At 33.4% G+C, this 25,602-nt stretch overlaps 1 protein-coding gene and 1 long non-coding RNA gene across 4 annotated transcripts; one reads left to right on the plus strand and one right to left on the minus strand.

The window, feature by feature from the left end:
• Nucleotides 1-1,124: 1,124 nt before the first annotated feature.
• LOC122712647 (ras-responsive element-binding protein 1-like) lies at nucleotides 1,125-23,135 on the minus strand. Of its 3 annotated transcripts, none has more exons than XM_043932451.1 (6): nucleotides 22,339-23,135; nucleotides 8,049-8,122; nucleotides 7,658-7,839; nucleotides 3,494-7,568; nucleotides 2,674-3,222; nucleotides 1,125-1,175 (listed from the first exon to the last, which is right to left on the minus strand). In XM_043932451.1, the coding sequence occupies exons 1-6, from the start codon at nucleotides 22,358-22,360 to the stop codon at nucleotides 1,125-1,127; spliced, it is 4,953 nt and encodes a 1,650-aa protein (XP_043788386.1). In that variant the 5' UTR covers nucleotides 22,361-23,135. The 3 variants fall into 3 exon arrangements, with proteins under 3 accessions (XP_043788386.1, XP_043788385.1, XP_043788387.1); XM_043932450.1 differs by having other exon boundaries at nucleotides 2,674-3,243; XM_043932452.1 differs by lacking the exon at nucleotides 1,125-1,175 and having other exon boundaries at nucleotides 3,066-3,218.
• Nucleotides 1,128-7,782, plus strand: LOC122712648. Its single transcript, XR_006346374.1, has 3 exons — nucleotides 1,128-1,525; nucleotides 7,390-7,589; nucleotides 7,666-7,782. It is a non-coding gene; the product is annotated as an uncharacterized LOC122712648 (long non-coding RNA).
• Nucleotides 23,136-25,602: the final 2,467 nt, after the last annotated feature.

Below are 25,602 nucleotides of genomic sequence, written 5' to 3' on the forward strand. Positions count from 1 at the left end.
ATATAGTATATTCTTATTCATAATACAACATAATCATGTACACATACGCTACAATAATTATTATATTAACAATTCAAAAAAAAGTTCACTTTAAAGATGTAGTTCACTTTAAAGATATCACTTTAAAGATTTATTTTATTTTTTTAATAAATAAATCTTTTTGTTTACTTATTATATATATATATATATATCTTTTTTTTTACGTAAAATTCATAATTGCGATACATATCGACGAGAAAATATATTAAATCTGAAACAGCGTTTCCTATTTATTTCTCTTCAACTTATATTTATATTATACTTTGATGATTAAATGATTCATTTAATATTTTTATTAATCTTTTTTTTATTCGTTATATACTTTTCAAAGAAATTAAATTCTACATTGAATTATTTGAAACTAATAATGCTTAATATTCAAAACAATGCTCAATATTAAAAAAACAAAAAATAATCTTTTTTTATAAAATTGATGATTTTCCATCAGTAATTTTATGAAATAAAATTTATTATTTAAAAAATAATTCTTTTCGGATTCATAATTTTTTTAAATCTAATTATTTTTTTATGGAAACGCCAATTCAGAACGAAATTATTAGGGTGTCTTCCATTAATCTAATATTATCTTAATAAAAAAAACATTTTTTACTTTACTCTGATAAATATATCGTCGTCATTGAAATTGAACAAGAAAAATATACAAATTTTCACATATTTTTATCAATAACTTAAGTCTCCAGTTATCAATTATATACTGTATTTACACACATATGGTTTACATACAAACTGTATGTTTATATTTTTATATTATTTTATTTTTAATATTTATATTTAATATTTTTTTGACTAATTTCTGTTCTAAATAAAAGTTTACATTTTACTAAGAAAATTAATTCTTAACCTTAAAATTACATAAGGAAATTACGCTGCTTTAGGTGAAAAATGGATTCATTATCGGAGTTCGATACATCACAAATTCTTACATATCGATAATTAAAAGTTTTTTGTATACACATATAATTTATTTGAACTAACTTGCACAATACTTATATAACTTATAATCAAAAAAAAATCTAGATATTATTGAAGGAACTTAAAACAAAACGGAAAACACCCCAAATTTTTTAAACTCTTCTTTTGGCGAGCACACGTCGATTTGTACGCAGCCGTTTTTGCTAAAAAAAAATAAATATAATGAGTTTTAAAAAGAGAGACTCAGAAATAAGAAAGATTTAGAAATAGAAAGAAAAAAGAAGGAAAGATTACAAAGAAGGTTAGAGAAGAAAGTATATACCTGTGTATATACATGAAATGTGTATTTGTGATGTAAAAGGAGATTATATAGTGAACGACCAAAAGTGAGAACAAAAAACTATAGGAAAGAATGTGGGAAGAATGTAGAAAAGAAAGGGATAAAAGTGCGGCGATTATTGCATTTTATCGATTGATTCGACTCATATTTCTGGCATCCATCCAAGGATCCGATTGCCGCGTTATGATAAATTGAATCGAAACCGACTATTTGGTATAGTTGCAATTTTTTTATTAGATATCATTTTTAAAGAGTTTAACGTAGGTTATGTATATACGCGAAACATAAACCTGCTAAAAACTTTAATTAAGCTATCTATATACAGTAATCTTTTGCCCGAAGAAATAGAAATCGATTATTATATATATTTATATAATAATGATCAATTTTTTTTCCTATATTATTTTATTATCGATCATGTTTTTCGATTTGCATGACATCTAACAGAAATGTATTTAGGATTTTATCGATCGACCCTCATCATCTTCGGGTGAATGATAAATCGATACAAGAAAATCGAAATAAATCGAACATTCTTTATCAATTTTTTCAATTGTTTCTAGATATTTCTTCTTCAAAAATTACATTGGCAAAAAAATTTTCCTCGTTACAATGTGATAAATCTCAGTTCTAAGTATTTACGTGACAATAAATACACGTATCATATAACTAATTTACTTCATTGTGTTAAATATATCTTTGGGTTTTTACGACTTGATCGATTAAAAAAAAAATTATTCAAACGACTATTTTATATTTTATGATGGACATATTGTTAATCTTCGTCCTTATATCAAAGTTTTATGTTTTTGAAGCGTATAACGCTGGCTTTTAAGACTTACTAGAAACGTGTGATTCACACGTGTCATATATGTACATACATTAATATAAAGAGATACATAAATATCTGCGTTTCGTAGAAATATAAGAAAAAAAAAAGGCACTTAACCATGGAAAAAAGAAATATAACAATTCTATGATCGCTAGCATTATGTAAAAGTAAAAATGGGGCACCAAAAATTTTTAATTTTTTTTTTATTTATGATATTAATAATATTCGGCGAATAAAACACAAAAATATAAATTTTGAAGGAGTCCATTGTTTCGAAAGTTATATATGTATAACATTAATTGTTTTAGATTCTAAAACCAATATAGTATAAAACTAATCTGTCAATCATAGGTTAAGTACGTATCTGTAAATCACAGATTAGTTTTATATATTTCGAACCAATGAATCTCTAAAATTAAAACTTGTATTTTTGCATTACCATTATTATGAAAAGATATTAAAAAAAAAATAATAAAAAAATAAAAAAATTCTTGATGTCCCAAAGTAAAATTTAACCACGTTGGCTCACTCCTAATAATTTAGCGGCATCGTCAGCAGTTCCTTGCAGTACTCGATCCATGAAATTTTTATCTCTTATTCCTAAAAGATTCGAAATTAAATCATTATCCATATTCTCGTTTGCTTCTGGATTCACATTTTGCGGAATACTAGCCAACTTTCCCGTGAGAGTAGTTAATTTCTCGTAGGGATTAAATCTCATCAGTCCACTTGGTGCAGCATCACCAGTAGCGACTGAAGCAACAGTAGGTAAAGAGATTCTATCTTGAATTAGGGAATTTCCGTTATTGGTTGCCAATAGAATTGGCTGTTGTTGCTGACTTCGTGGTGTAATTGTTGGTGGCTGTGTTGGAGAATTCTCTTCATCGCCACTTGTACCAATATACATTGTCGAATCGATAGATTCATGTTTCTTCCTATGTCGCAGCATGCTATGTTTCAAGGTAAATCTTCTACAACAAATATCGCAGGAAAAAGGCCGTTCTCCAGTATGAGTTCTCATATGACGACGAAGATCTTCTGCAGACCAGAATCGTCTTATGCAAAAGGCACAAACTACCTGGAAAGAATGAAGACCTGACTAGAAAGAAATGAAAGCATAGACTGATCTGATAGAAATATTGGCTATTTTAATTGCTACTTTAATATTCGGATATATGCTTAATCACTCATCTGTTAAAATATAATACTACTTGAAAATAGAATTGATACTAGACATAGATTTGATATATATATATATATATATATGTCAGTTATCTTAAAGTATTTTTCTATCAAATCAACTTATTTATATCTTACAAATATCATTAAAAAATTTAAAGTATCTTTACCTTCCTATTACTATAATCTGGAAAACGTCCTTTTTTCTCTTCACCATCGCTAGTTTGATGTAATGGTAATTGTTGGTGATCTTCCACTGTATCACCTATTTCCATATCTAATGCTCCTTTGGCCATTAGCATTTCATAGGATCGCTTATGATTAATTTTAATGTGTTCTAAGCAATCCTGTCGTTCTGCAAAACCACAGTCACATAAATGACATTTAAACGGTACATCACCTGGTCCCGGTGATGATCTTGGCGACGCTTTTCTCGATCTGGGAACATCATTAGCCGATGGTGAAATATTCGATGTGGATTTAGGAATTCTTGGTATTGATGAAGTCTCTGTGCCTTCAGATATACTCGAAGATTGACTATCATAATCAGTTTGTTCATTATTTTGTTTTCGACATTCCTGAGGACTATTTTGAGGTTCACTGGATGGAGTATCTGATCTTGGTTTTATTTTTCGTGCATGTTTAGTGGAACGATGCTTCTTTAAATTTCCTAAAGTAGAAAAAGTTGAACTAGGGCATTGATTGCACTTATATGGTCTTTCTGGAACATTTCTCATTGAGAATGAATTATTATTGTTAATCATTGTTTGGGAATCGGGAGAAGAAGAATTTCTGATCCGACGTATTTTATTGGGATTAGCTTTATGCTTTCTTAATAGATGGCGATCACAATTTGATTTAGTAGTGAAAAGCAAGGAACAGTGAACACATTGGTATGGTTTTTGACCCGTATGGGTTAATATATGCCTTCTGAGAGAAGAAGTCCAAGGAAATGGTCTTTCACAATATGGACAAATTACTCGATTGGGGGCCATAGAATACGCAGATTTTTTCTTCTTCTTCTTCTTCTTTTTCTTTTTTTTCTTGGATGGATTATTTATCGAATTTGAAGAATTTATAGAATCAGATTTTTCATCGCTACCGGAATTATTGCAATCGCTATTAGACGCGGCTAAACCTTCCTCATCGCTTAAGTATTGCGGCTGAAATTGTTGATATTGTTGAGAAGCGTTATCCAATAATTCTGACACGCTAGCCAAGTCAGTTACTCCATCTTCTATTTTTTCACTTTTTATTTCAATTTTTAATACTGTATTAGGACATTTGTCAATTGATGTTTTTGTTTCAGATTTCTCCATCTTAGATTCTTTTTTTTTTTCATTAATCATCTTCTCGTTTTTTTCAATCTCGTTTGTTTCTTTTGAGTCATGCATAGATTTTTTATCTTCTTCTTTCATTGAGATAGAATCTGTAATTTCTAATTGATCTCTTAATAAACTTTTTTCTTTTTGATCTTGAGATTTATCATCCTCTTTATCTTGAGGATCTTCATCTATAATTAACTCTTCCTCAGAATCATTTTCCTCTACTTTGTTCGTTTTTAACTGCTGCGCCAAAATTGCATATTTTACTTGATCTGAAATAGAATGCTTTGCGAATTCTGAACTCATTGATTGTTCATTGATTTTTGGCAAAATATTAAACGATTGGGTAACCTGAGAAGTCTGTCCAAGATTTTGCAGCAAAGTAGGATGGCTAGGAGGTCTACCTCTGGTCGAGTGCCCTCCTCTAGGTCTCTGGCTCCAATGCTGAGGATGTTGCTGCTTAATATGTCTTTCCATATTACTTCTTAAAGTAAATCTCGCCGAGCAATGCTCACAGGTAAATGGTCTTTCAGTTCTATATCGTCTTTGCTTTTGCTTAGGCATTAACACTCCATTTTTAATCACCATTTTTACAGAATTCGAAGAAGCTAAATTATCCTGTTTGTCGCGATGCGTCAAACTTTTATTAACCATCTTAGAAGATATTAATTTGGCATATTCGCTTTGTTCGGTTATCGATTGAGAATTCATATCTCTATTTTGAGAAAAGTTATTAAATCCTGTGGCACTAGGCATAGATGGTTCTACTAAACTGCCACCACTGGTTAATTGAAGTCCTCGTACTAGTTCTTTTTGCAATCTCTCTTTCATGCAATAATCTTGATTAAAAACATGAGGATTAAACATATACGGTGGCAAAATTCCAGTACCTGTTGGAAACGTACTGAAATTTCTATAAATGGCGTTGGCGTATAAAGCTTCAAGTGAGGCGGATTGCGTGCTACCTTGACCGGCTTTTAGCAACGCCTCAGTCAATAGTAACTGACTGGTGGCGTATAAATCTTTTTCGGTTTTGTTAAATTTGTCACGAGATATAAAATCGTTATTCTCTTTCTCCTTCGATTTTTTGCTAAGATCTAACACATCCATTGAAAGATCCAATGGCCCGTCCTCGCCAGAATTTTCAGCCATGTTTAAACCCTTTTTCAAATTTATTGGACTAGCTTGTACTCTTTGGTGTGAATCAGATTTGACATCATTGACTAGAGACGCGAGATCGTCTGATGACCTCGAATCCAATTCATCATCAAGTTTCGAATAATCTGGCTTAATATCCTGGCTGGATTTCCCTTCATCGATATTACGTTGACTTAACTCTATAGCTTGATTTGGCCTGGAAAATATTTCATTTTTTTCGAAATGATTCGTGTTGTGTACAGACATTGTCGAATTATGCAATTTTGCTTCTTCTATAATTCTAATTTCTGTTCGAACATCTATTGGTACTGGAGGATAATGTATTTGTGCCTGATGATGAAATTCTTCACGTTCTGTAGAATATATTAAACTTTTTCTTACCTCCTCTTTTAAAACCCTTGGTGAACTTCTCTCCACGTTTTCATTAGTAGAATCCTCATTAGGATGATAAATTAAAACGCTCTTAATATCTTCCCTGGTCAATTTTCCATGACGATTTCGCACATGACGTTCGCAGTTCGCTTTCGTCGTAAAAGCATAATTGCATAACGAGCATTCATACGGTCTGTCACCGTTGTGAGACCTCAAATGTCGTATTAAAGTCGCTTTATCAGTACTGGTATAGGGACACATATTGCAGGGATAAGGCATACCAGGTCCTACTCCCATGTGCGCCCTATTGTGACCCTTCAAAGCTCTTAAATTAGGAAATATCGCAGAACAAAGTCTGCAAGGAAATTCTCCTTTCAGTTTCATTTTTCTAAACTCTGCGGCAAACGCATCTTGAGCTTCTTCCTCGTGATATTCCGAGGAATAAGTGCCTGAAGAGCCGGAGGAACTCACGCTAGGATTGAATTTAATATTACTTTCTGGCGTGCTAGCGTCTGATCGAGGGAAATTTTGCAAAATCGGCCCAGAAGTAACTGATATGATACTCTGGATATCGGCTAAATCTTTCCCCTCTTTGGCTTCCGTTAAAGCAGCCTTATTTTGAAGGTCTAAACCGGCAAAGAAATCGTCCCTCCTCGACTGACTATCGTCGGTCGTTCTTATTTGGGAATTTGTCGTTCCACAATCAGTTTCATGAGCATCTAATGCCGATCTACAGGGAAATGCTCGTAAACATTTGGAGCATTGGAACTTGGTCACTTCCCCGGATGCCGGCCGATGCAATGATTGTTCGCATACGGCTCTGGCTATAGCTGGGAATTTATCCGACGAGAAATCAACGAATGTTAAATCGTTGAAACCAACCACCGAGTTTCTCAAATTTCTTGCAGTATTCCCTATCGAATGTTCTGCAAAATGGATCATGAAACGGTGCAGATTCAAAACACGATGGTTTTTAAATGATAAATTGCAAGTGTCGCATTTAGCGGGGAACTCGGGATGGCATCTTTCCAAATGCGCCTCTAAGAGGGCACTAGTAGCAAAATCTTGCCTCCCGCACACTGGACAATTGTATGCGTTCTGATTATCATCCGGTATCGATTTTATCTCGGTTCTCGAATTGTTTAAGAGAATCTTATGCCTTTTCTGTCCCTCGTTATCGCTCAAATAATCCGAACATTTTCTCTTCCCAGGTAACGTTGGACTCCTTTCCTCCTGGCCCTCGATAAAATCTGGTGAATTTCTCTTTGTGATTTCATTGTTATTATATTCCTCGAGATGGCGCCTCTTGGACGACTTGTCGGAATCGCTGCTACCTTCCGAATCTGTGCAACTGTGTGGCGATGTAGTCCTGTGCGCCGTTCTTAAGTGCCTGTTCATATTATCATTAATGGTAAACGTCATCTCATATTTTTTACATTTAAATGATGGTCCACGAGAATGAACTAATATGTTGTATACCTGTCTAGGGAACTCGCAGAGCTGAGAACTTTGTTGCAAATACCGCAACAGTAATCATCTTCACCGCTGCAATCTGTGCTGCGGGGTGAACTATGACCACGTAAATGATTTGTTAACTCTCTGGAGGTAGATAACACTGTTGGACAGGCAGGGCAGGGATGCGCGCTTTCTGGCAAATCAATCTATAGGAAGAAGCATAATAATGTTAGACAAATCTATTTAGAATATAATAATGATATATAATGAAGCGTGCAAGTATTATATAATAAATGTAATAAAATATAATAAAATAGAAATTTCCAATTTTTCCAAGTAGCTCTATTAAGAAATTGTTAAATACTGATGTTAGTGATGACTTTCTAATTGCAATTTAAGTCAAGTAAAAACGTACACTCGATGGTGAGGATGCAGCATCAGCTTGTGCTTCGTTTTCCTGTCCCTGATCTGAGCCACTCTTAACGGTCACTGAAATAAAAAAGAAAAAATGTAATATTTAAAATTATTTAAAAATTCATAAAACTTGAATCATAAAAATAATTTTCTACAAATTTTTGTAACTATACAATTGAAATAACGATTCATCTTCTCACCAGAGAATTAACGATAATTTTTAATCCTGTGTTAAGATACAAGTGTTAAAGTATTAATTTACTATTTTTTATTTTTAGAGATAGAAGGATAGTATTTTATAAAAAAAAAAAAAAATTGTCATCGCATTTGAAAAGGCGATAAAAAATACCAGCAAGATACATTGCTAGTCGACCGGTCGATTTCACTTCGATCGATAATGACTTATTGTTTGTAAATTTTTTTAACTATAGCGACCGGTACCATGCGATACAATCGTGTCACAGAAATCTACACGGACCCGTGGCCTCTTCCGGAAGCTGATAGACGACCGCAAAAAAAAAAACGCCTCAAAGCTGGAACAATGACACTTATCAGTTACTCGCGAACCGCAATCGTCCTTATTTTTCGATCCTGGAAGCTACTATTGCTGGAGCATACTTCCGAGAACGATATACTATTACGAAAACAGGTTGATAAATATTATTTTGTATCAACGATGAATAATATTATTTTGCGCCCACTATAAGTATATTAATTGAAATTAAGATTAAAATTTTACGAAATTTTCTTTTAAATGTTTGTATGCTATTAGATTATCAATATTTTTATGATGATTTATTTATGGAATAATTGATCTATCATAAATTTATTAAATTGTTTTTTATAAATTATAAAGGATAATTTAATAATTATAATCATGGAAATTATTATATAATATTTTCTTTGAATTCTGTATTGTTTTAAGATAATTTGTATACTGAATCGTACAAATAATTTATTCCATGAGATTAAAAGATAATTTAATTATCCTCTGAAAATTTTTATCTTCTTTTAAATTTTCCTTAATAATTTTTAATCTTTAGATTTAATCTTACAGATTTTATTTCTTTAAAACTCCATTTCAAGTTATCAACCACACACGTATCACGTATTAATCCTATCTTTGGTAATCAGAAAGAATGATCTAAAGGCTCTCAATAAATCATAAACAAAAACCAGCAATAAGCAATCATAATTATAGAAAACTACGCTGAAAGAAATATCTACGTATTTATAAGTATTGAAAATTTGACAATTGCATCGCTGTTATATAAAAATGACAATTACTTTCATAACGATATTTCTATATAACACATATCGGATGAAATATGATGAAACACCGCATTCAAGAGATTTGAAAAAAATCTTGGTAGCGTAAACGTACGTGATCTTGTGCATTGTTCATCTTTATCTCATCGGTGAAGCGTTTTTTTCATCCGACAAGAAACGAGATTAAACGGTATTGACATTGCCGATTCGAGTTGTAACAGGAAGCAGACACAACATCTCGCTTCGTTATCGACGATCCAACGGTCAGTTGACCTTAAGATCGTCGTCGAGAGGAAGAGTTTTATCCGTCTTCGTGACCGTGTCCTTTCTTATGTGGATCGACAAGATATTGTGCAATTGTTTCTACAGACGGTAGAGTGAAAAACTCGAGGTAAGAAAAAAAATCACGGGCAAATCATGATTAACAAGCTTGAGCAATCTGGAAAAAGAATTAAGAAGATAAATTCCTGGCATAAGATAAAACTCTTTGAAAGCGATTGATTAGAAAATTCTCTATCTATATAAAAAAAAAAAAAAAAAAAAAAAAAAAAAACACAATGACTCGAGTTTTAACCTAACCTCACATTTACCGAAAAACTGGAATTGGATTAAATTCTTAAATTGGATAAGAACGAATCGTTGAAAACGAACGAATGAGAAACTCTAATTTCACAGAAATGAAAGGCAAAAGATAATAGATAAACGATATTGGATAGGATAAAAATTAAAACGGAAAGACGGAGCTCTTTGAAGCTTGAAAACGCGAGAGAGGAACGCAAACAGGTGCGATTAAAGCCGGTCTTATTCTCTGCCTACCAGGTGACTCGATTCATGCGCATAAATCACGCGGACGAAACGGGTTTTCGGCCGTTTAACTTGAACTTAACTTGCGGTTTGCGTCCGCGTTTAGCAGCCCGATTCACGCTTAAGCGCGCGAATAAATTCGACACGAATGATGTACGTCCGCGACCGCACCGACCTCCTCGGCTCGTTTTTCGCTTCGTGACACTAAAGGTGTCACGTGTCCCTTTTTATATCGCCGGAGAAGTTTGATGAAATATAGCGTGGAAGTGGTGGAAGTGGCGAAGCGAAAAAGGTCGATGGCCGTTCATTTTATCGATCACTGGTTTCGATCAATGATTTTTTACTTCGATCCTTTATGATTTTAAATTTGAAACGCGTATATATATATGGATTTTGGTTGTTTCGATCTTCTGAATTCGATTAGTTTAAGGATAAAAGGGGTTGTTGGTTCTGTAGATTATCTCTGGAATTGATTTTTGTAACAATTTTTTAAAATTAAATTTCAAATTTGTAAATATAGTTTTAAATTGTTTAAATTTATAAATGAAAGAATGGAATAATTTGAATAGTTTAAAATAGATATTTAAATGTGTTGAATTTGAATATTTGAGTAATTAAATGGGAATTTATTTGAACTTTAATATAACCTAGACATCAGAGTTTTACTTATTTGAATTTCTATTTAAATATTTGAATATCATTTTTAGATTTGAATATCAATATTGATATTTGAATTTGAGTTAGATATTTGAAATATCTTAAGTTCAAGTTGATAATATTTAATAAAAACTTGAATTAGATATTAATACATATATTAATGAGATTTTGAGGAGTTGTAATGTGAACGTGATTTTTAATTTTTAACACTAACGTTTCAGCTATAGACTTTGGAAAGAGAATTTATTAATTGTATTTGAAATTGTAATTCACCTAATAAAAACAAATCTTAGATCTTTTTTTCTGAAAAAACCGTTTAAAAACAAATAAATAGATTCTTCTAGTTCAAGATTATTATCTATCGACGCCTGGTGCAAATTTCTTCACAGAGAAATTTCGCAAAAATTCTCTTCGCTTGATAATTTCGTAGAATAATAAATAAACATTTATCTAAGATAGATAAAAAGATTCGTCGTGTTATGTAAAGATAAACACGACGAAAGTCTTATCTCAATTTCGAGAAATTTTTGAAATATCACAATATAGTGCGTTTCAATTTAATCGATATCTCTTATCCAGAATTCGAAAATTATAATTAATCCAAATACTTTTGAAATCTACTTACGTACAAATTTTCAATTCAAAACTGAAAGTAATCAGAATAATTAAATTCGATTTAAATTAAACTGACCGGCAGATCGATACCATGTTCAATACTATCTTTAATTCCAATGTTTGAAGTTAGAAACATTTGGAAAATTTATTTATCAATCAAGATTGAGAATTTGATAGAATACGAACATCGTGTATGGAATGGACAGAAACCTGTGGTGAAATTCAGGAGTGGATTCCTCCGTCGTGACATGTGGAAATCCAGCTGCTTTCCATTTCTAACCATCACCGATCGTGGTGGACACCAATGGTTACGGGGCTCCGTGAACCAAGAAAACCGATTTCTATTTTTTTCTTTTCTTTTTTCTTTCTCTCAACTTCCACGTATCGATCGAAACAACGCAACACATTCTACGACCCATCGTCAAATATATATTTTAATCCTTCTAGAAATTTTCTTCTTTATTTACTTTTTCTTTTTTTTAAAGGACGATTTAATAAGATGATGAATAATTATTTTTTATTCGTGTATTTTTTTTCTTACTTTCTTAAAGAGATTCGCGATAATTGAAATTAATTCGAATCGATCGAAATAAATTCTTGCTCGCGATAGAAGAAAGAAGATCGGGATACATTGGAATCATAAACGTTTTCCGATTTCGAACGGAGAAGATCGATATCGTTTCTTCTTTAGTCGCCGCGCTTCGATGAATGACAATATTTTTTCGATTACGTTCTCATTGTTGATTCAGCAGAGTTCAGAGAAACGTCCACCGTGGTTAGAAACGATGACAACGCTTCTACAATTATGTCGTACAGGAATTCTGCAAAGTTTCTTCGACTCGAGATTCGATTATTCTCAACGATTCAACGAAACAATTCTTCCTTTCCTCGAATAGTTTTCCATGAAAATTATATTGTTTCACAGTTTCCTTTAATCTTCGTCCTTTTCTTTTTTTGTATCCTTTTATATCCGTTTTTTAACGGATTCAATTTAATACAATTTTATTTTCATCACGGTTTTCGATTAATAAGAATTTGTTTTTATTGGTTTTAATCATTCTACGCGGAAGAAGTTGAGCACGCAGATTGAAAAATGCTGACTGATTGAGAAACGGTGTTATTGCATCGATCACTGGACGCGACCGGTTTAACAAAATATTTAAATACATTCGATTGAAAATTTTGATCGGTAATTGATTCTCAGTCACGAAAACTGCCTTATCTTCGATAATGCAACCTGAATCCAAACCGGAAAATATTTGGAATATTTTCAAATAAAAATATTTTTATACACAATTCCATTAATATAGATTGAATCGAGTTGAAACAAAACCGCATATGTCAAATTTCGACATATCATTGAGAATGAAAAAATTCTAAATTTTAAATTTGGCAATTCGGGCAGTGACAAAGAAAAATTTCTATAAGAAATTCTGAAAAATGAAAAAAATATAATAACGTTCCATCTTAAAAATTTCTTCTTTCATTTTTTAAATCATCAATCCCAATAAACGCAATCGATCGATTTCCAGCGATTTTCAGAGAGTAAAAAAAAATAAAAAAAAGAAGGATCTTTCGATCGAGACATCGCGGAGGGCCAAATGCCACGCCCTGTATCCGCAATGCACCCCCTGCGAGAGTTGGTGTCGCAGGGAGCCGTGGAAAAGGGAGCAGTGTCAGTCCATCGAGGGCGGACATGCGCACTTCCGCCAACCGGAGCCTCCTACGAATCATAGGATGCTGCGCTGAACCAATGGTGGGGGAGATGCCCGCCATTGGTCCCCTCTCATCTGCACGAGCTTTTATCTCGTTTCCCTCTCTTCCGCTCCACTAACTTCCCCCACCACTCCATGCCTCCTCCTTCCCTCGTTTCTGCATCTCCCCTTTTTCCTTTACATTTCGCTGCCTATACATTTTTTTCTATACGTTTTTTCCATCCATTTGAATTGCCATCTTTTTTAATCATTTTTTTCAATTCATATTTTTTTTTCGATATGTATTTGTTATAGAATTTGTTGTTCGAAGAAATGGATAGAATGCCTTTAATATAATTTTTCCGGATCGATGTCGAGACTTAAATAAAACTTAATAAAAAAACGCTGTTTCACGTTGCCGTCAAATAATTTATCTAATTCTTCGATAATTCTATTTAGGATGAAATAATTAATTCTATCTTTTGTAAACAGTGCTGATCAATAATATTCTATCAGATTTTGTATATCATTGAGATTAGATTTTAATTCGACTGGGGTCCAAAGTTTCCATTGGGATATAATATTAAATAGAGAACCCGATAGAAGACTTAGTTTCAGAGTTGAAAGATCGGTATCTTAATGTATCACAACTTATCACGTGCTTCGAAATTTTCGATTCTCTTCAATTTGGAAATTAATCTAAACAAGTTACTTGTAATAAATATAGTTGATTAATTCTATGACGATCGATATCGCGATACATGCAAGATCAACATTCTTATCATTAATTATGAAGCATATACATATATATATATATATATATATATATATATATATATATCCGTTAAATTTACGATTTTTTTTTTTACCGATATATCATCTTAAGCTGTTATAATCGATACAATCTATTCAACTCGACGTTATTTAAACTATCTTCCATTTCGTTCGAAGTTAACGAAATTATTGTTCGATCAAAAAAAATATCCCTCTCCCTCGAGTAAAGAATAACAAATTGAAAATCTCTGAAAAAAGAAAGCATTACCAGAGTATTTTAGAAACTCGTAAAGTTTCTCGAATCTAAAAATCAAGTTTCGAGTTTATTATTATTACTTAAAAAAGAGATTTCTATTTTTAACGTATACGTACACATAAAAGAGGAAAGAAAAGAGAGAAAGAGAGCATGTGTCACCTAGGATACACAGGGTGGTAGGGTGTTACGGCTGGGTAAGTCCAAGGTTGTCAGGGCTACGACTCTCGAAACACACTAACCGACCGCCATCTTTGCTTCTCCTGCGTGGTACTGCGTGGGTGTATCCGAGCGTGGAGAGAGCGGGGAGGTTGGGGGTGGGTGGTGGGGAGGAGGGAGGGAAGAAGAGCGAGAGAAAAGATAGGGGAAGAGAGAACCTGGACGACAACGCGACGACCGAAGCCGCTCGGTCGAAGAAACGAGAGAAGAGAGGAGAAAATGGAAAATGGTGGAAGAGGGATAGGGAAAGATGAGAGCGTTGGAGATGGGAAGACGTATTTGTCAATATGTATGTGTATGTGTACATAATGAAATAGAGAATATGAGTAGAAAAGTAAGAGTATAGTTTTAAATCTTTCGAGACGATTTTCTTTTCTTCTTTGGATAATAAATAATATGAATTAAAATAAATAATACGAATTATTACAAAATATAATGGATTAATTGGAGAATAGGTAGGTGATTTGAAAAATTAAAATTTGGGATTAATAATATTTTAGAAATCGAATATTACGAATCAAGACAATGAATTTAAATATTTCGAATCGATGGAAAAGGAAGGAAGAAACGAAAAATTGTTCGCGCAAAAGCATAAATATTTTTTGGTATTAATCCAAAGTTAAGAAAAGATAAATCGATTTTAGATAGAATTAAATTGATTCGAAGTAAGCAAAGAAGGTTATGATTTAAAAAGAGAAAGAATTTTTCTAATTTCCTACAGAATCTTGTTAATCATGTGCACATTACGCTATATATATATATATAAATATAATATATATATATATATAAGCTTAAAATTCCATCGACCGCCATTATTGTATTCGATCTACGACAACACGATTTCAAAACACGCGCCATTATCTCGCCGGAGCATGATCAGCTTTTCTCCGAAAACGATGATCTGTCCGTGTGTAAACACGAGAAATGACCTCTAGAGCACGGAAGCAAATAATATGGGGGAATTTACCGTATTTCTCTTCGATTCTCGAGAGGAATGAAAAAAGTTTTCTATTCCGTGGAACGTTTGTTTGTTTCGTTTCCTTTGTTTCTATCGAAAGAAATTATTGTTAAAAAACGTAGGATAGAATCGTCACCTGTGAAGAAAAACATTAAAATGGAGTTATCGTTCGAATTTTGGAAGAGCAAACTGCCGCTAATGGAAAATTAAGTAAAATTGGATAATCAGTGAATAAAAAATAACCAAAATTATGTAATTAAATGAGATTGGAATAAAGAAATAAATTGAGAATTCTATTGCTGATATTTAAATTATTCAATATAATTTATGAAATTATATTGAGAATGAAATAAAAATTAATGAGAATTAATTTTACTTGTTATTATAAAACATCTATTAATAATTAAAATTATTTAATTACGAGTTAATGCGCAATAGTAAAATTTAGTTACTTTTCATCCATATTTGTTTTTTTATCTTTATAGCATAATATTTTATTTTTTTTTTATATTTAACTAATAGATAGTTGGGCAATATATTTATTTTATGGTACTCGAAAGAAAATTGATGGTACATGAAAAGTAGACAAGTAATTGTTGTAATATACCTATGTAACTATAAACAGTCTCTTCCTGTGTGGCACTCTGTATTCTGTATGTTACCTATGTTACGTGCATAACAAACATAAAACGCATCCACGTTTTATTACATTGATTATCGTGTACTCGGAAAATTATGTTGTTTATATACGATCTAATGTCGAAAATGAAAATTATCACATTAACTGTTACGTTTATTTTTTCCTCTCTTTCTTTTTTTAACGAATATTCGAAATACATCGCGTATGTTTAATTCCAAATACAATCAAATTTATTAACCACCACACGTGACCAGCTTTTCGTTATTAAAAAAAAAAATAACAAATAATACAAATATATAAAACGGATGGAAGAAAACATTTAACCTAATGTTTCAATAGATTCTTAACTATCTTATCTTTTCAAATATCTGATATTATCATTCATTGAAAACGTCACTGAGCGATCAGTATAATTGATAAAAATTTCAATAAATCCATTGACGAATGGATATCATCGATTTAAAAAAAATGTTATTAACATCTATCCCTCGAATACCTTTCCTTCCAATACCATTTCGAATATCACGAGACGGTAAAAAAAAACCCGATGTTTATTCTATTTAGAACGGATCGAACAGATTTTCACGGAATTTTCGCTCGACCTCGAATTCGATCGATCTTTTACAAATATTGTAATTAACATTAATATACATACAGAGATAGAAATGATAAAAGCGAGATTATTTCATAGTGGGAATGTTAAAACGAAGGAGGAAACACGTTTTCTCACGTTTTCAAGATTTTCTTGGGAACAACCATGGTGGATCCATAGTTGTAACGAAGGCATGAAAAATGAAAGGCAACGTTCGTTTCGCGCACGGATCGAACAGCAGGAAAATTCTTTCTCAGGCCTGGCGAAACCAGAACGAATCGTTAATCGTGATATTCTAATTTTCCACCGTCCACTATCCTCCCTTCCCCGTATCGAGATATCGTCTTGGAATTTCTTTCTTTTTTTCTTTCGATCGATTTCATCCTTTCGTGACTTTAATCTTCTCTCGAGCAAATATTTACGAAGAAACTGGAATAGGTTTTTGAAAGTGAAAATGAAAAAAGAAAAAAAAATTATGAAATTTTGCTACCCGTTTCTCAAACGATAAATCATAGATCATGATTGATATATAATTATATAATTTTTTAGAATTTTTGTTTTATTTGCGATTCGAAAAGATTTCGAAAATTGTCGTTTCATTAATGAATTATCGAGGATCATGAATAATTCATAGCCATAACTATTTATACAACGCTCTATGAATTAAGAAACGTTTCTCTCTCTCTTTAAATGAAATTCAATTCCAAATAACGTCGATTAATCGAGATTACCACCCTCATTCGTGCGCATTCCCTTTATCAAAGAAGGATCAAAGATAAATTAATTAAGAATTCGATTCCCTCTCTTCGATTCACAGAAGAGACAAATTAATTTCCATCATCGACGATTTACAACAATAAAGTATTCCCTTCTCTCGCAAGAATTTGACAAGAATTTTCTTACGATTTGAAATACATTTTATTCCCAGAATAAAAATCTAAAGTCAAAGTTTCGAGTTGGACGGAATCCATCCAATTCCATCCAGGGTGGTAAAGGTTGCTCGATAATTTAAACGGATATCTATCTATCGCCACCACCCCTTCGCAATTCTCTTCTGGTAACGATCCACGACGCAACTGGCCGTAGTATGGTATGACGACCGCGTCTCTAGGTATATGCGGAAACACTCGGTTGGGCCACGTATACGAGGATTCTTTACGTGACATCCTTTGCTGTGGCTCGCGCACCTTGGTCAATAGGAAACGTGGTCGAGAAAAGTGGCTGGTTTATACCGATTATCTCATTGACAGCAAGCCAATTCGAGAAGAAGATTCGATCGTTAGCTTTCCAGGTTGAACTTGCTTTTTTACAAGTTGAAAGATCGGTTTCGATGGGAAAGAAAACGGGATGATTACGATATTTTTCGCGCGGTGAAAACGAATACTCGACGGTTAATAGATTTATTCTTAACTTTTTTTTTTTTGTTGTAAGAAAAAAGAGCGAATTGTAAAGTGGCTAATATTACGGTTTGAATAATGGATTAACGTGGATGGATAGGTATCATTATCATTGATAAGATCAACAGATCGAGTAATTATATAATCGATCGAGTTGTTTTGCTTGTAATTTTTAGCGAGCTTGATTATTGAATTTTGATTATAAAAAGAAAGAAAAAGAAAATTTTTTCGGGAGATGAAAATATAATCTTAAAATCTTATCTATTAAGAACTTTAGAATTCACGAACAAAGAAATATTTTATGTACATTTTTAAAATTCCTTTCTTGAATTAGAAATTCGATAATTATTTTTAAGCTAATTTTGGAGATTTCAATGCGAGGAAAGTTGTGAAATCGCCGGTAAGGAATTGTCATCGAGGCGAATGTTAATTGGAAGGGTTTGTATCGAGGGTGAGAGTGTCGAGGGTGAGAAAAGGGAGCGGTTGATTTTCCACGCCACGCCCTAATTCGTCTTTCGCCAGCCCTTCCCTTCGAAAACGCGTTTTTCTCGCCTATTAACCTCGACGAAACATTTCCAAACCACTGTGCCACCTGTGCTAGAAAATATATTTTGAATTTGATATATACATCTTAAATAAAGATCGTGCTAATTTCGTCTGTTTATATTTTTTCCATGATTTTTTTAATATTCCCGTTTGTTGAATGACCTCTCTTTCCCTCTCTTTCTCTCTCTCTCTCTCTTTTTTTCTCTCTTCGAAGAAAAAATTCAAGCAGAATATCGGTGATATTCTCGATCGAGATTAAACGAAAACAATGGTTCGTTATCGATACAATTAACAGTATCTTTTTAACCGAAAGCCTTAAGTATGCTCTTTATGATCTCGTGAATATATTAAGTAATTACTTAAGAGCTGATCATCTCGAATATTCCCATTAATCTCTTGATTTTTCGACGAAGGAGGATTTGACGATATTGTTTATGTGTTTACAATTAATACAATTTTTAAAAAAATACAATTTTCCAAATTCTAATAAATTCTAAGAAGACTAAAAAAAGAAAACAAAGGACTTATACGAAAAGAATCAATTTATATCCAACATCGAGCGCCATTTTACATTAACCGATACGTTCAAATTTTTTGGCTGAACGACCATCACGACCTATTTCAGTTATTTAAGAAACAGAGTGCAATAACCTCTCCGATTCTTCTAGCTTCCTCTAACCAACTAATTCAAAATCTATCCAAAACTTTACCTCTTCCTCGATTGAATTCGACATAAAGGAATATTTCAATCGCGATATTTCAATAAACTCTCGCACAAAAGGAAAAGAAACGAGAAAAAAAAAAATGGATGAAAAAAAAATCGAGAAGAAAATAAAAAAGCGTACACGTGTCTCTGCAAGATATTCCATCCTCGAAGATCGTCAGTCCTTTCACGGGAGCGATTCAAAAGATAATCCTCCCAGATAAGGGGAAATTCAGGTCCTTATCTACCGGACTTATTATCTGGAGTCGGACTGCCTCATCGTTCTCTCTCTCTCTCTCTCTCTCTCTCTCTCTCTTTCTTTCTCTTTCTCTCTTTGCACGCTCATCGATACTTCGTAGATAGATTAGAATTGAAACGCGTCACCGCGAGATCGTCCGCGCCTTTTCTCCTCTTCCCGCCGGGTAAATCGCTATCGAGCGAGGCCGAAAAAATCGATACGAGGCTTCCTGGAAACTGAGCGGCTTGGCTTGTTCTGGCGGTAGGATAGTACGAGAGTTACGATTGCGTCATTGGGAACGATCCGCGTAATCTCGTTATCTCGTAAGCTTTCGTTCCGCAGACGCGAATTTTTCAGCTTTTCAGCTTTCGAAGAGGCGAGAAAGAGATGATTATTATATCCTTGATTGAGGTTAAGCAGAGCGTCGAAGTTTTTTTGTAACGGTAATTCGATCCTTTTTCTCTTTTCGAGTTTCGTCTTTGAGGTTATGTCTTCTTCGAGTTAATTTTTCGTTACGGTTTTTATGCACGATCGTTTCATATTTGATTGTTGTATTAATTCAATTTCCTTTTCTTCGCGAGTTTCGAGGATTTTTGCGCGTTTGAATTATGTTATGTTATTATGGGATGATTGGTGAGGTTGTGTAAGTTATGTAAGAGATCTTTTAAATGATTGTTAGGATATTAGTGACAAGTTGATTTTTTTCTTTCTTCGCAGTTTGGTTTTGAAACTGAATTATACGGGATGCTTGCATTTTGGAAATAAGATTGGAAATAAATTATTATTATTATTTTTTTTTTTTATAATACAGAGAGAATAATTATTTGAATTTTCGCGGTTTTTTACAGTTGGATCACGAAAGATGATTTGATTGTTCGAGGTTATGTAAGATTTGTAGATTAATAGATACTTTAAATGATTTATGAATTTATGAATTACTGAAGTTTTGAACGTGAAATCTTTGAAACAAATTTCAACAAAATTTCTGTATTAATCTTTTCAATAATTCAATCGATTACAAATGGCAAATTGAAACTCTAACAGAGATACAATTATCTACGATTTCGGAAAAAGATAAAACAAATACCGGAAATTACACCTATATCTATCAACTACTAGCTATATTTTCTATTAATTAAACGCAATCCTATAAACCATCTTTCGAAAACAACTTCTAAATTAATAATTATACAAATTTTGGAATAAAAAATTTCTCCATCAACCAAATATTTTTTATCAAAAAATCAATCAAATTTCCAAAATCAATATAAATTTTATCTAATTTCCATCGTTTCCCCATTTGATACTTTTATTTCGAAACTAGTTAAAAAGAATATATAAAATAAATCCTATCTTAATTTCCAAATCAAACATCGATCAATTTCTCAGAATCAGTGAACGTGTTCTCCTCTATCGTTTATCAATCATTTTCGCCGAAACGGAATCTCGTGTAACATTGACACGCGAATTTCAATGGAGAGAACGTGCGCCGCGTTCTTGAAACGAAAATCCCATTACACGCAGACTTAATGGAGACACCGATAGGCATCGATATTTTGTGTGTTAATCGAGGAAGAATAGAGGGAAAGAGAGAGGAGGAGGAGGATAGCGGAATAGCAAGAGAGAAAGAAAGAGAGAGAGAGAGAGAGAGAGAGAGAGAGAGAGAGAGAGAAAGAGACGCGCAATACAACGGTCACGAACGATAATATCTTTTCTCCCTCCCTCCCCCCTCCCCCTCCCTCCTCCTCTTTGTTGTAGCACACAACTCGGTTTGCTCATTAACCATGGATCGAATTTCGGTCGTTTCCTCGCATCCTGTTGCCTTTCAGCCTAAATAATTCCCAGGCCACCGATAAATCGGTTTTAACACCGCGTCAGGTCGATCCGAAAAACAATGGGCTCCTCGTTAGAACGGCAATAAGAGGAGAGGAGGAGAGGAGGAGGAAGGGTGAGAGGGAGGGAGGGAGGGAGGAGGGAAGAGGAATCGTACGAAAAATTCGTCTAAAGGTAAAGTGTCGCGATGTGTTTCTTTTTCTTTTTTTTCTTTGCTTTTTTTCGAATCACCTTGAAAGAAAGAACGAAGATTGAAAATAAAACGTTTCCGGGATGACTTTTGATCTCTTTGAGAAGGTGATTTGAAAGATTTTTGGAATTTGAATGGCGATTTAATGGATCGAAGACAATGATGTGGTTAATTTGAAAGATCTTACGTTGATAAGTATACGTAGTTTGTAGATATTTTAAACGATTCCGACGAATGTGATATATATATATTTTTTTTTTTTTGAAAGATCCGATTCGTATCGTTTATCAGAAAAGATTTTGTACGATATTGAATAATTGAATTGAAAATTTGTATCTATTTATTATATATTATGAACGAATTTTTAAATGTTAACAAAAATTGAATGATTATAAAATTTAAATTTTCTTGAGTTTTTAAAAGTTAAGAATTAATATATTTAATGATTCGAAGATGCTGGAGATAAAATTATTTATTGATATTCTACGCGATATTTAGATCTTACACGAGTATAATGTTTACAGTTTAATCTAATACATTTCACCTTCCATCTTATTTAGAAATTTATTCAGAATTTTAAGCGATCTATATTTAAGAAGGGAGGATAGATACGATTATTAAGAGAAATCTTAATCGATCTTTGCAAAATTCTTGAAATTTTTCAACGAACGAGATGTCGTTCTCTGTTAAATATTTCCGATATCTCGAACCAAAGAATCTTACTTTCCATCGCTATTAACGAAAAACGGGATGGACTAACGAGAAAAAAAAAAAAAAAAAAAAANAAAAAAAAAAAAAAAAAACACAAGGAATCCAATGGCCTGACTAGAAATTCCTTATCGTCGGCCGTCGAGAAAGAAAGACAAGTCCATCACCTGATTATAAAACAGAAAAAAAAATACGACATACCTTTAGACGTAGAGAAATCCATGTTTTCCACTTAACGTCGTGGCCGATTCATGGAGTTGCAAGGCAGGTCTCGATACTTAAAATCCAATTAAAATGGTGTGGGATGCACTTAAGCACACGAGATTGCTCTGCCATATAGAGCCACACTCGAATCAAAAAAAATCTGTATTTGTCACGATTTCTTCTCTATTTTTCGAAACACGCGCGTTAACTTTTTAACTTAATATTAACTTAATATTAATTTAACTATTTACGTAATTAATATAGAACTAAATTTAACATAAAACTAAATTACTATATAACTATATTTTAATATTTAAAATAATATTAACACGATAAAGAAAAAATTCGAATGGTCCCTTAACGCGAATTAACTTAAACCAAAAAAAAAAACACAGATAAATATGCGAGTGTTCTTATTAGCGTTTCGAACGTCTTATCAACTTCTGTAATTAATTTACATCGATCACAACACTTGATCTATAGTTTTTTCATCCGGCACCATAACTTGACAGTAACATCAGGCACTTTTATTCCGATCGACTCCTTTAATCCGTTCGGATACATTGACTTGCACCCTGGAGAGAGACTTGCACATCCACGCGCCACCGAGGATCGCGAACGAATAAGGAATTCTGAATTCGGGAACGAGGCCGTTCAACACGTATAGTATCACGGACACGGATAAACTGATCACGATCAAGCGTATTCACAGACTCTTTAAACTCTCTAAATTCCGGAATAAAGTCTGACGTATACGAGAGTGGGATATATGAACACAAGGTTTGCACGAGAACACGTCGTACCGTATCGGTGTACAGCGACGAAATGACACTGCTTCTGAATTTGTGACTGACAGCCTGCGCGCAAGAACATCCCTCCTACCTGTATCCCCACCTCTCTCCTCGCCGTAAGTTCGGCTTCATTCGCCCGCCCGAATCCCCACTCCGCCGTTCTCCCACCACTCCTTTGCTATCTTTCTCGCTCTCGTCTCTCGCTCGTCTTTTCGGTACTCCACACTTTTCTTCTCCTTTTTCCTTCTCCTTTCTTCTATTTTTTATCGTTCGTCCTTCTATCGATGCTTCTCTCGATCCCCTCTCGATCCCTGTTTAATACTAAATATATCTGTCTCGTTGTAATATATATTTTCTCTGCTATTCAATATCTTTTAATTTGTTCTTATTTTTCGAAGTTCTAAATTAATGCATCCTTCTCTGTCGAACGAAATATACATCTATTTTCCGAAATATCTATTTTACTCCGTTGTATCTTTCTCTCTTCTACATAAATGATACGAATCATCTATCATCGCAGTTCTTATTCTACATATTTCCTCTTCTATCAACTATATCACACCATTTATCCATCCTTTTTCCACTCGTCGTCTCTTAACTCTTGCGGTCATCCCCACCACTGGACGACTCTCTCCCGCCCGGTCACGTAGCTCCGTTCCTACGTGCGTTCTCCACCAGAGAAGCGTGGTGTACCCTCTCGTCTACATCTCTTTCTCTCGTTACTCATGAATCTTTTCTCTTTCTATCCCTACCCCGATCGAGCGCAGTCCGAGTATCCTTATCCCGCCCCTGCTGTTTCCTTCTCTCGCCGCTGATCGTTTTCTCGGCTCCTGTCTGCTGCCATTCCCCTCCCTCGCTATTCACCCTCATCTCTCCCCCACTATCTCCCCCATCAGCCTTTCTCTTTCGCTCCACGTTCTCCCCACCACTCCACTCCGTACCTATGCCAACGCCGCCGCTGTCATCGGTACAGCGACGCGCGCACGTAGTGCTACTCGTATTTTTTCGCATGAGAATGTGTGCGTGCGGATGGGAGAGCGAGCGCGCGCAGCCACCCACACGAAGGGGACGCGGTGAGCTTCTCCGGACCATGCGATATGTGCACGCACGCGCGCGATTCTTCCCTCATTCGAGCCCCGGGAAACGGTGTACCGTTCCTGTGCGGTGCAACGGGAATTACGTAAAGGGGTGGCGTGTTGCGAGTTAACTCGATTCCACGCGTCGCTCTCCAAGTACCTTTCGATACTCGGGCGTGATTAATATTGCCATTCTTAAGTTAAAATCTATACTTTGCATGCATTTTTTTTAAACTTTTAAGCAAAGATAGAAGGGACATTTCTTGTATTCTCTTTAGGGATCTAAAGAGTTAGGATTATTAAGGATTATATAATATATATCTATATATGATAACGAATAATATATCTATTTATGGTAACGAAATGTTTTTTGAAAAATGTAACATAGATTGAATGGACAATTGATTTCATTTTCATCTAATGTAAGATATTGAAAGAATCATGGTGCTATGTGAGAGGGATAATTTAGATTGGGAAATATAATAACGTAAAATATATATTATAAAACGAAATAAATTCATTGGAAAATACTTTGGAAACAATTCTTTTAGTCGGTTTGAAATATATGAATAATATAGATTATACGTTGTTATTCTAGTAATTAGACTAATTATTCCAACCTTCTGGAAGCGTATTATCTTACAGTTGAATTTTATACATCTTTCCACCATACCTATTTGTGATTAGCTTTATCTTGCATGAATCATCAAGAATAAGCACTTAATTGTCTCTTTGGCCATTGGAAGAAAATTGAACTGTTTTTCGATTCTCATTTTTTTTTCAAAAACATTCTTTGCCATCAATTTCTTTCAACGTATATATAAAAATTATTTTAGAATAATTCACATTCTATTGAAAAAAATAAAGTCGATTGAAAGTAATGGTTTAAAAAACTTTTCGACGAATCTAACGAAATCTTTGAATTTAAAAATATAAAAATTTTAATTTTTAATGAAACTTGTAATGTTGAATCAAATTTTTAACCTTTAAAATCTTTTTTTCGAGTTCGTGGATGACGAGGCAAATATCGAAAATCATCGAGAATCGTATAACAATTCAACAGATGACCGAGCATTAAATTTTTCGTTAGATAATGTATGCTTGAATTTACGTCAGCTAAGCTGAGAAAAAAATTAAAAGCAGGGGAAAAAATAGTGGAACGACATCTCAACATGCGCCATTTGCGATAACGATAGAAACCAGCCGCGAAAGTTCATCGCTTCCGTTTCGTCAAAAGTTCACTACTTAACAATAAATAACTCAGTAGAATGAATTCTAATGTAGACAATTTTAATGTGCAATCATTAGACAGAGAGAGAGAGAGAAAGAGAGAAAATAACAAATATAACACAATAACAATAATTATTATTTAGAATATTTTTCATTTTATTTTT

Source organism: Apis laboriosa, unplaced genomic scaffold, assembly GCF_014066325.1.
Source record: "Apis laboriosa isolate Shangri-la unplaced genomic scaffold, ASM1406632v1 scaffold204_cov149, whole genome shotgun sequence".
Classification (NCBI taxonomy): domain Eukaryota; kingdom Metazoa; phylum Arthropoda; class Insecta; order Hymenoptera; family Apidae; genus Apis; species Apis laboriosa.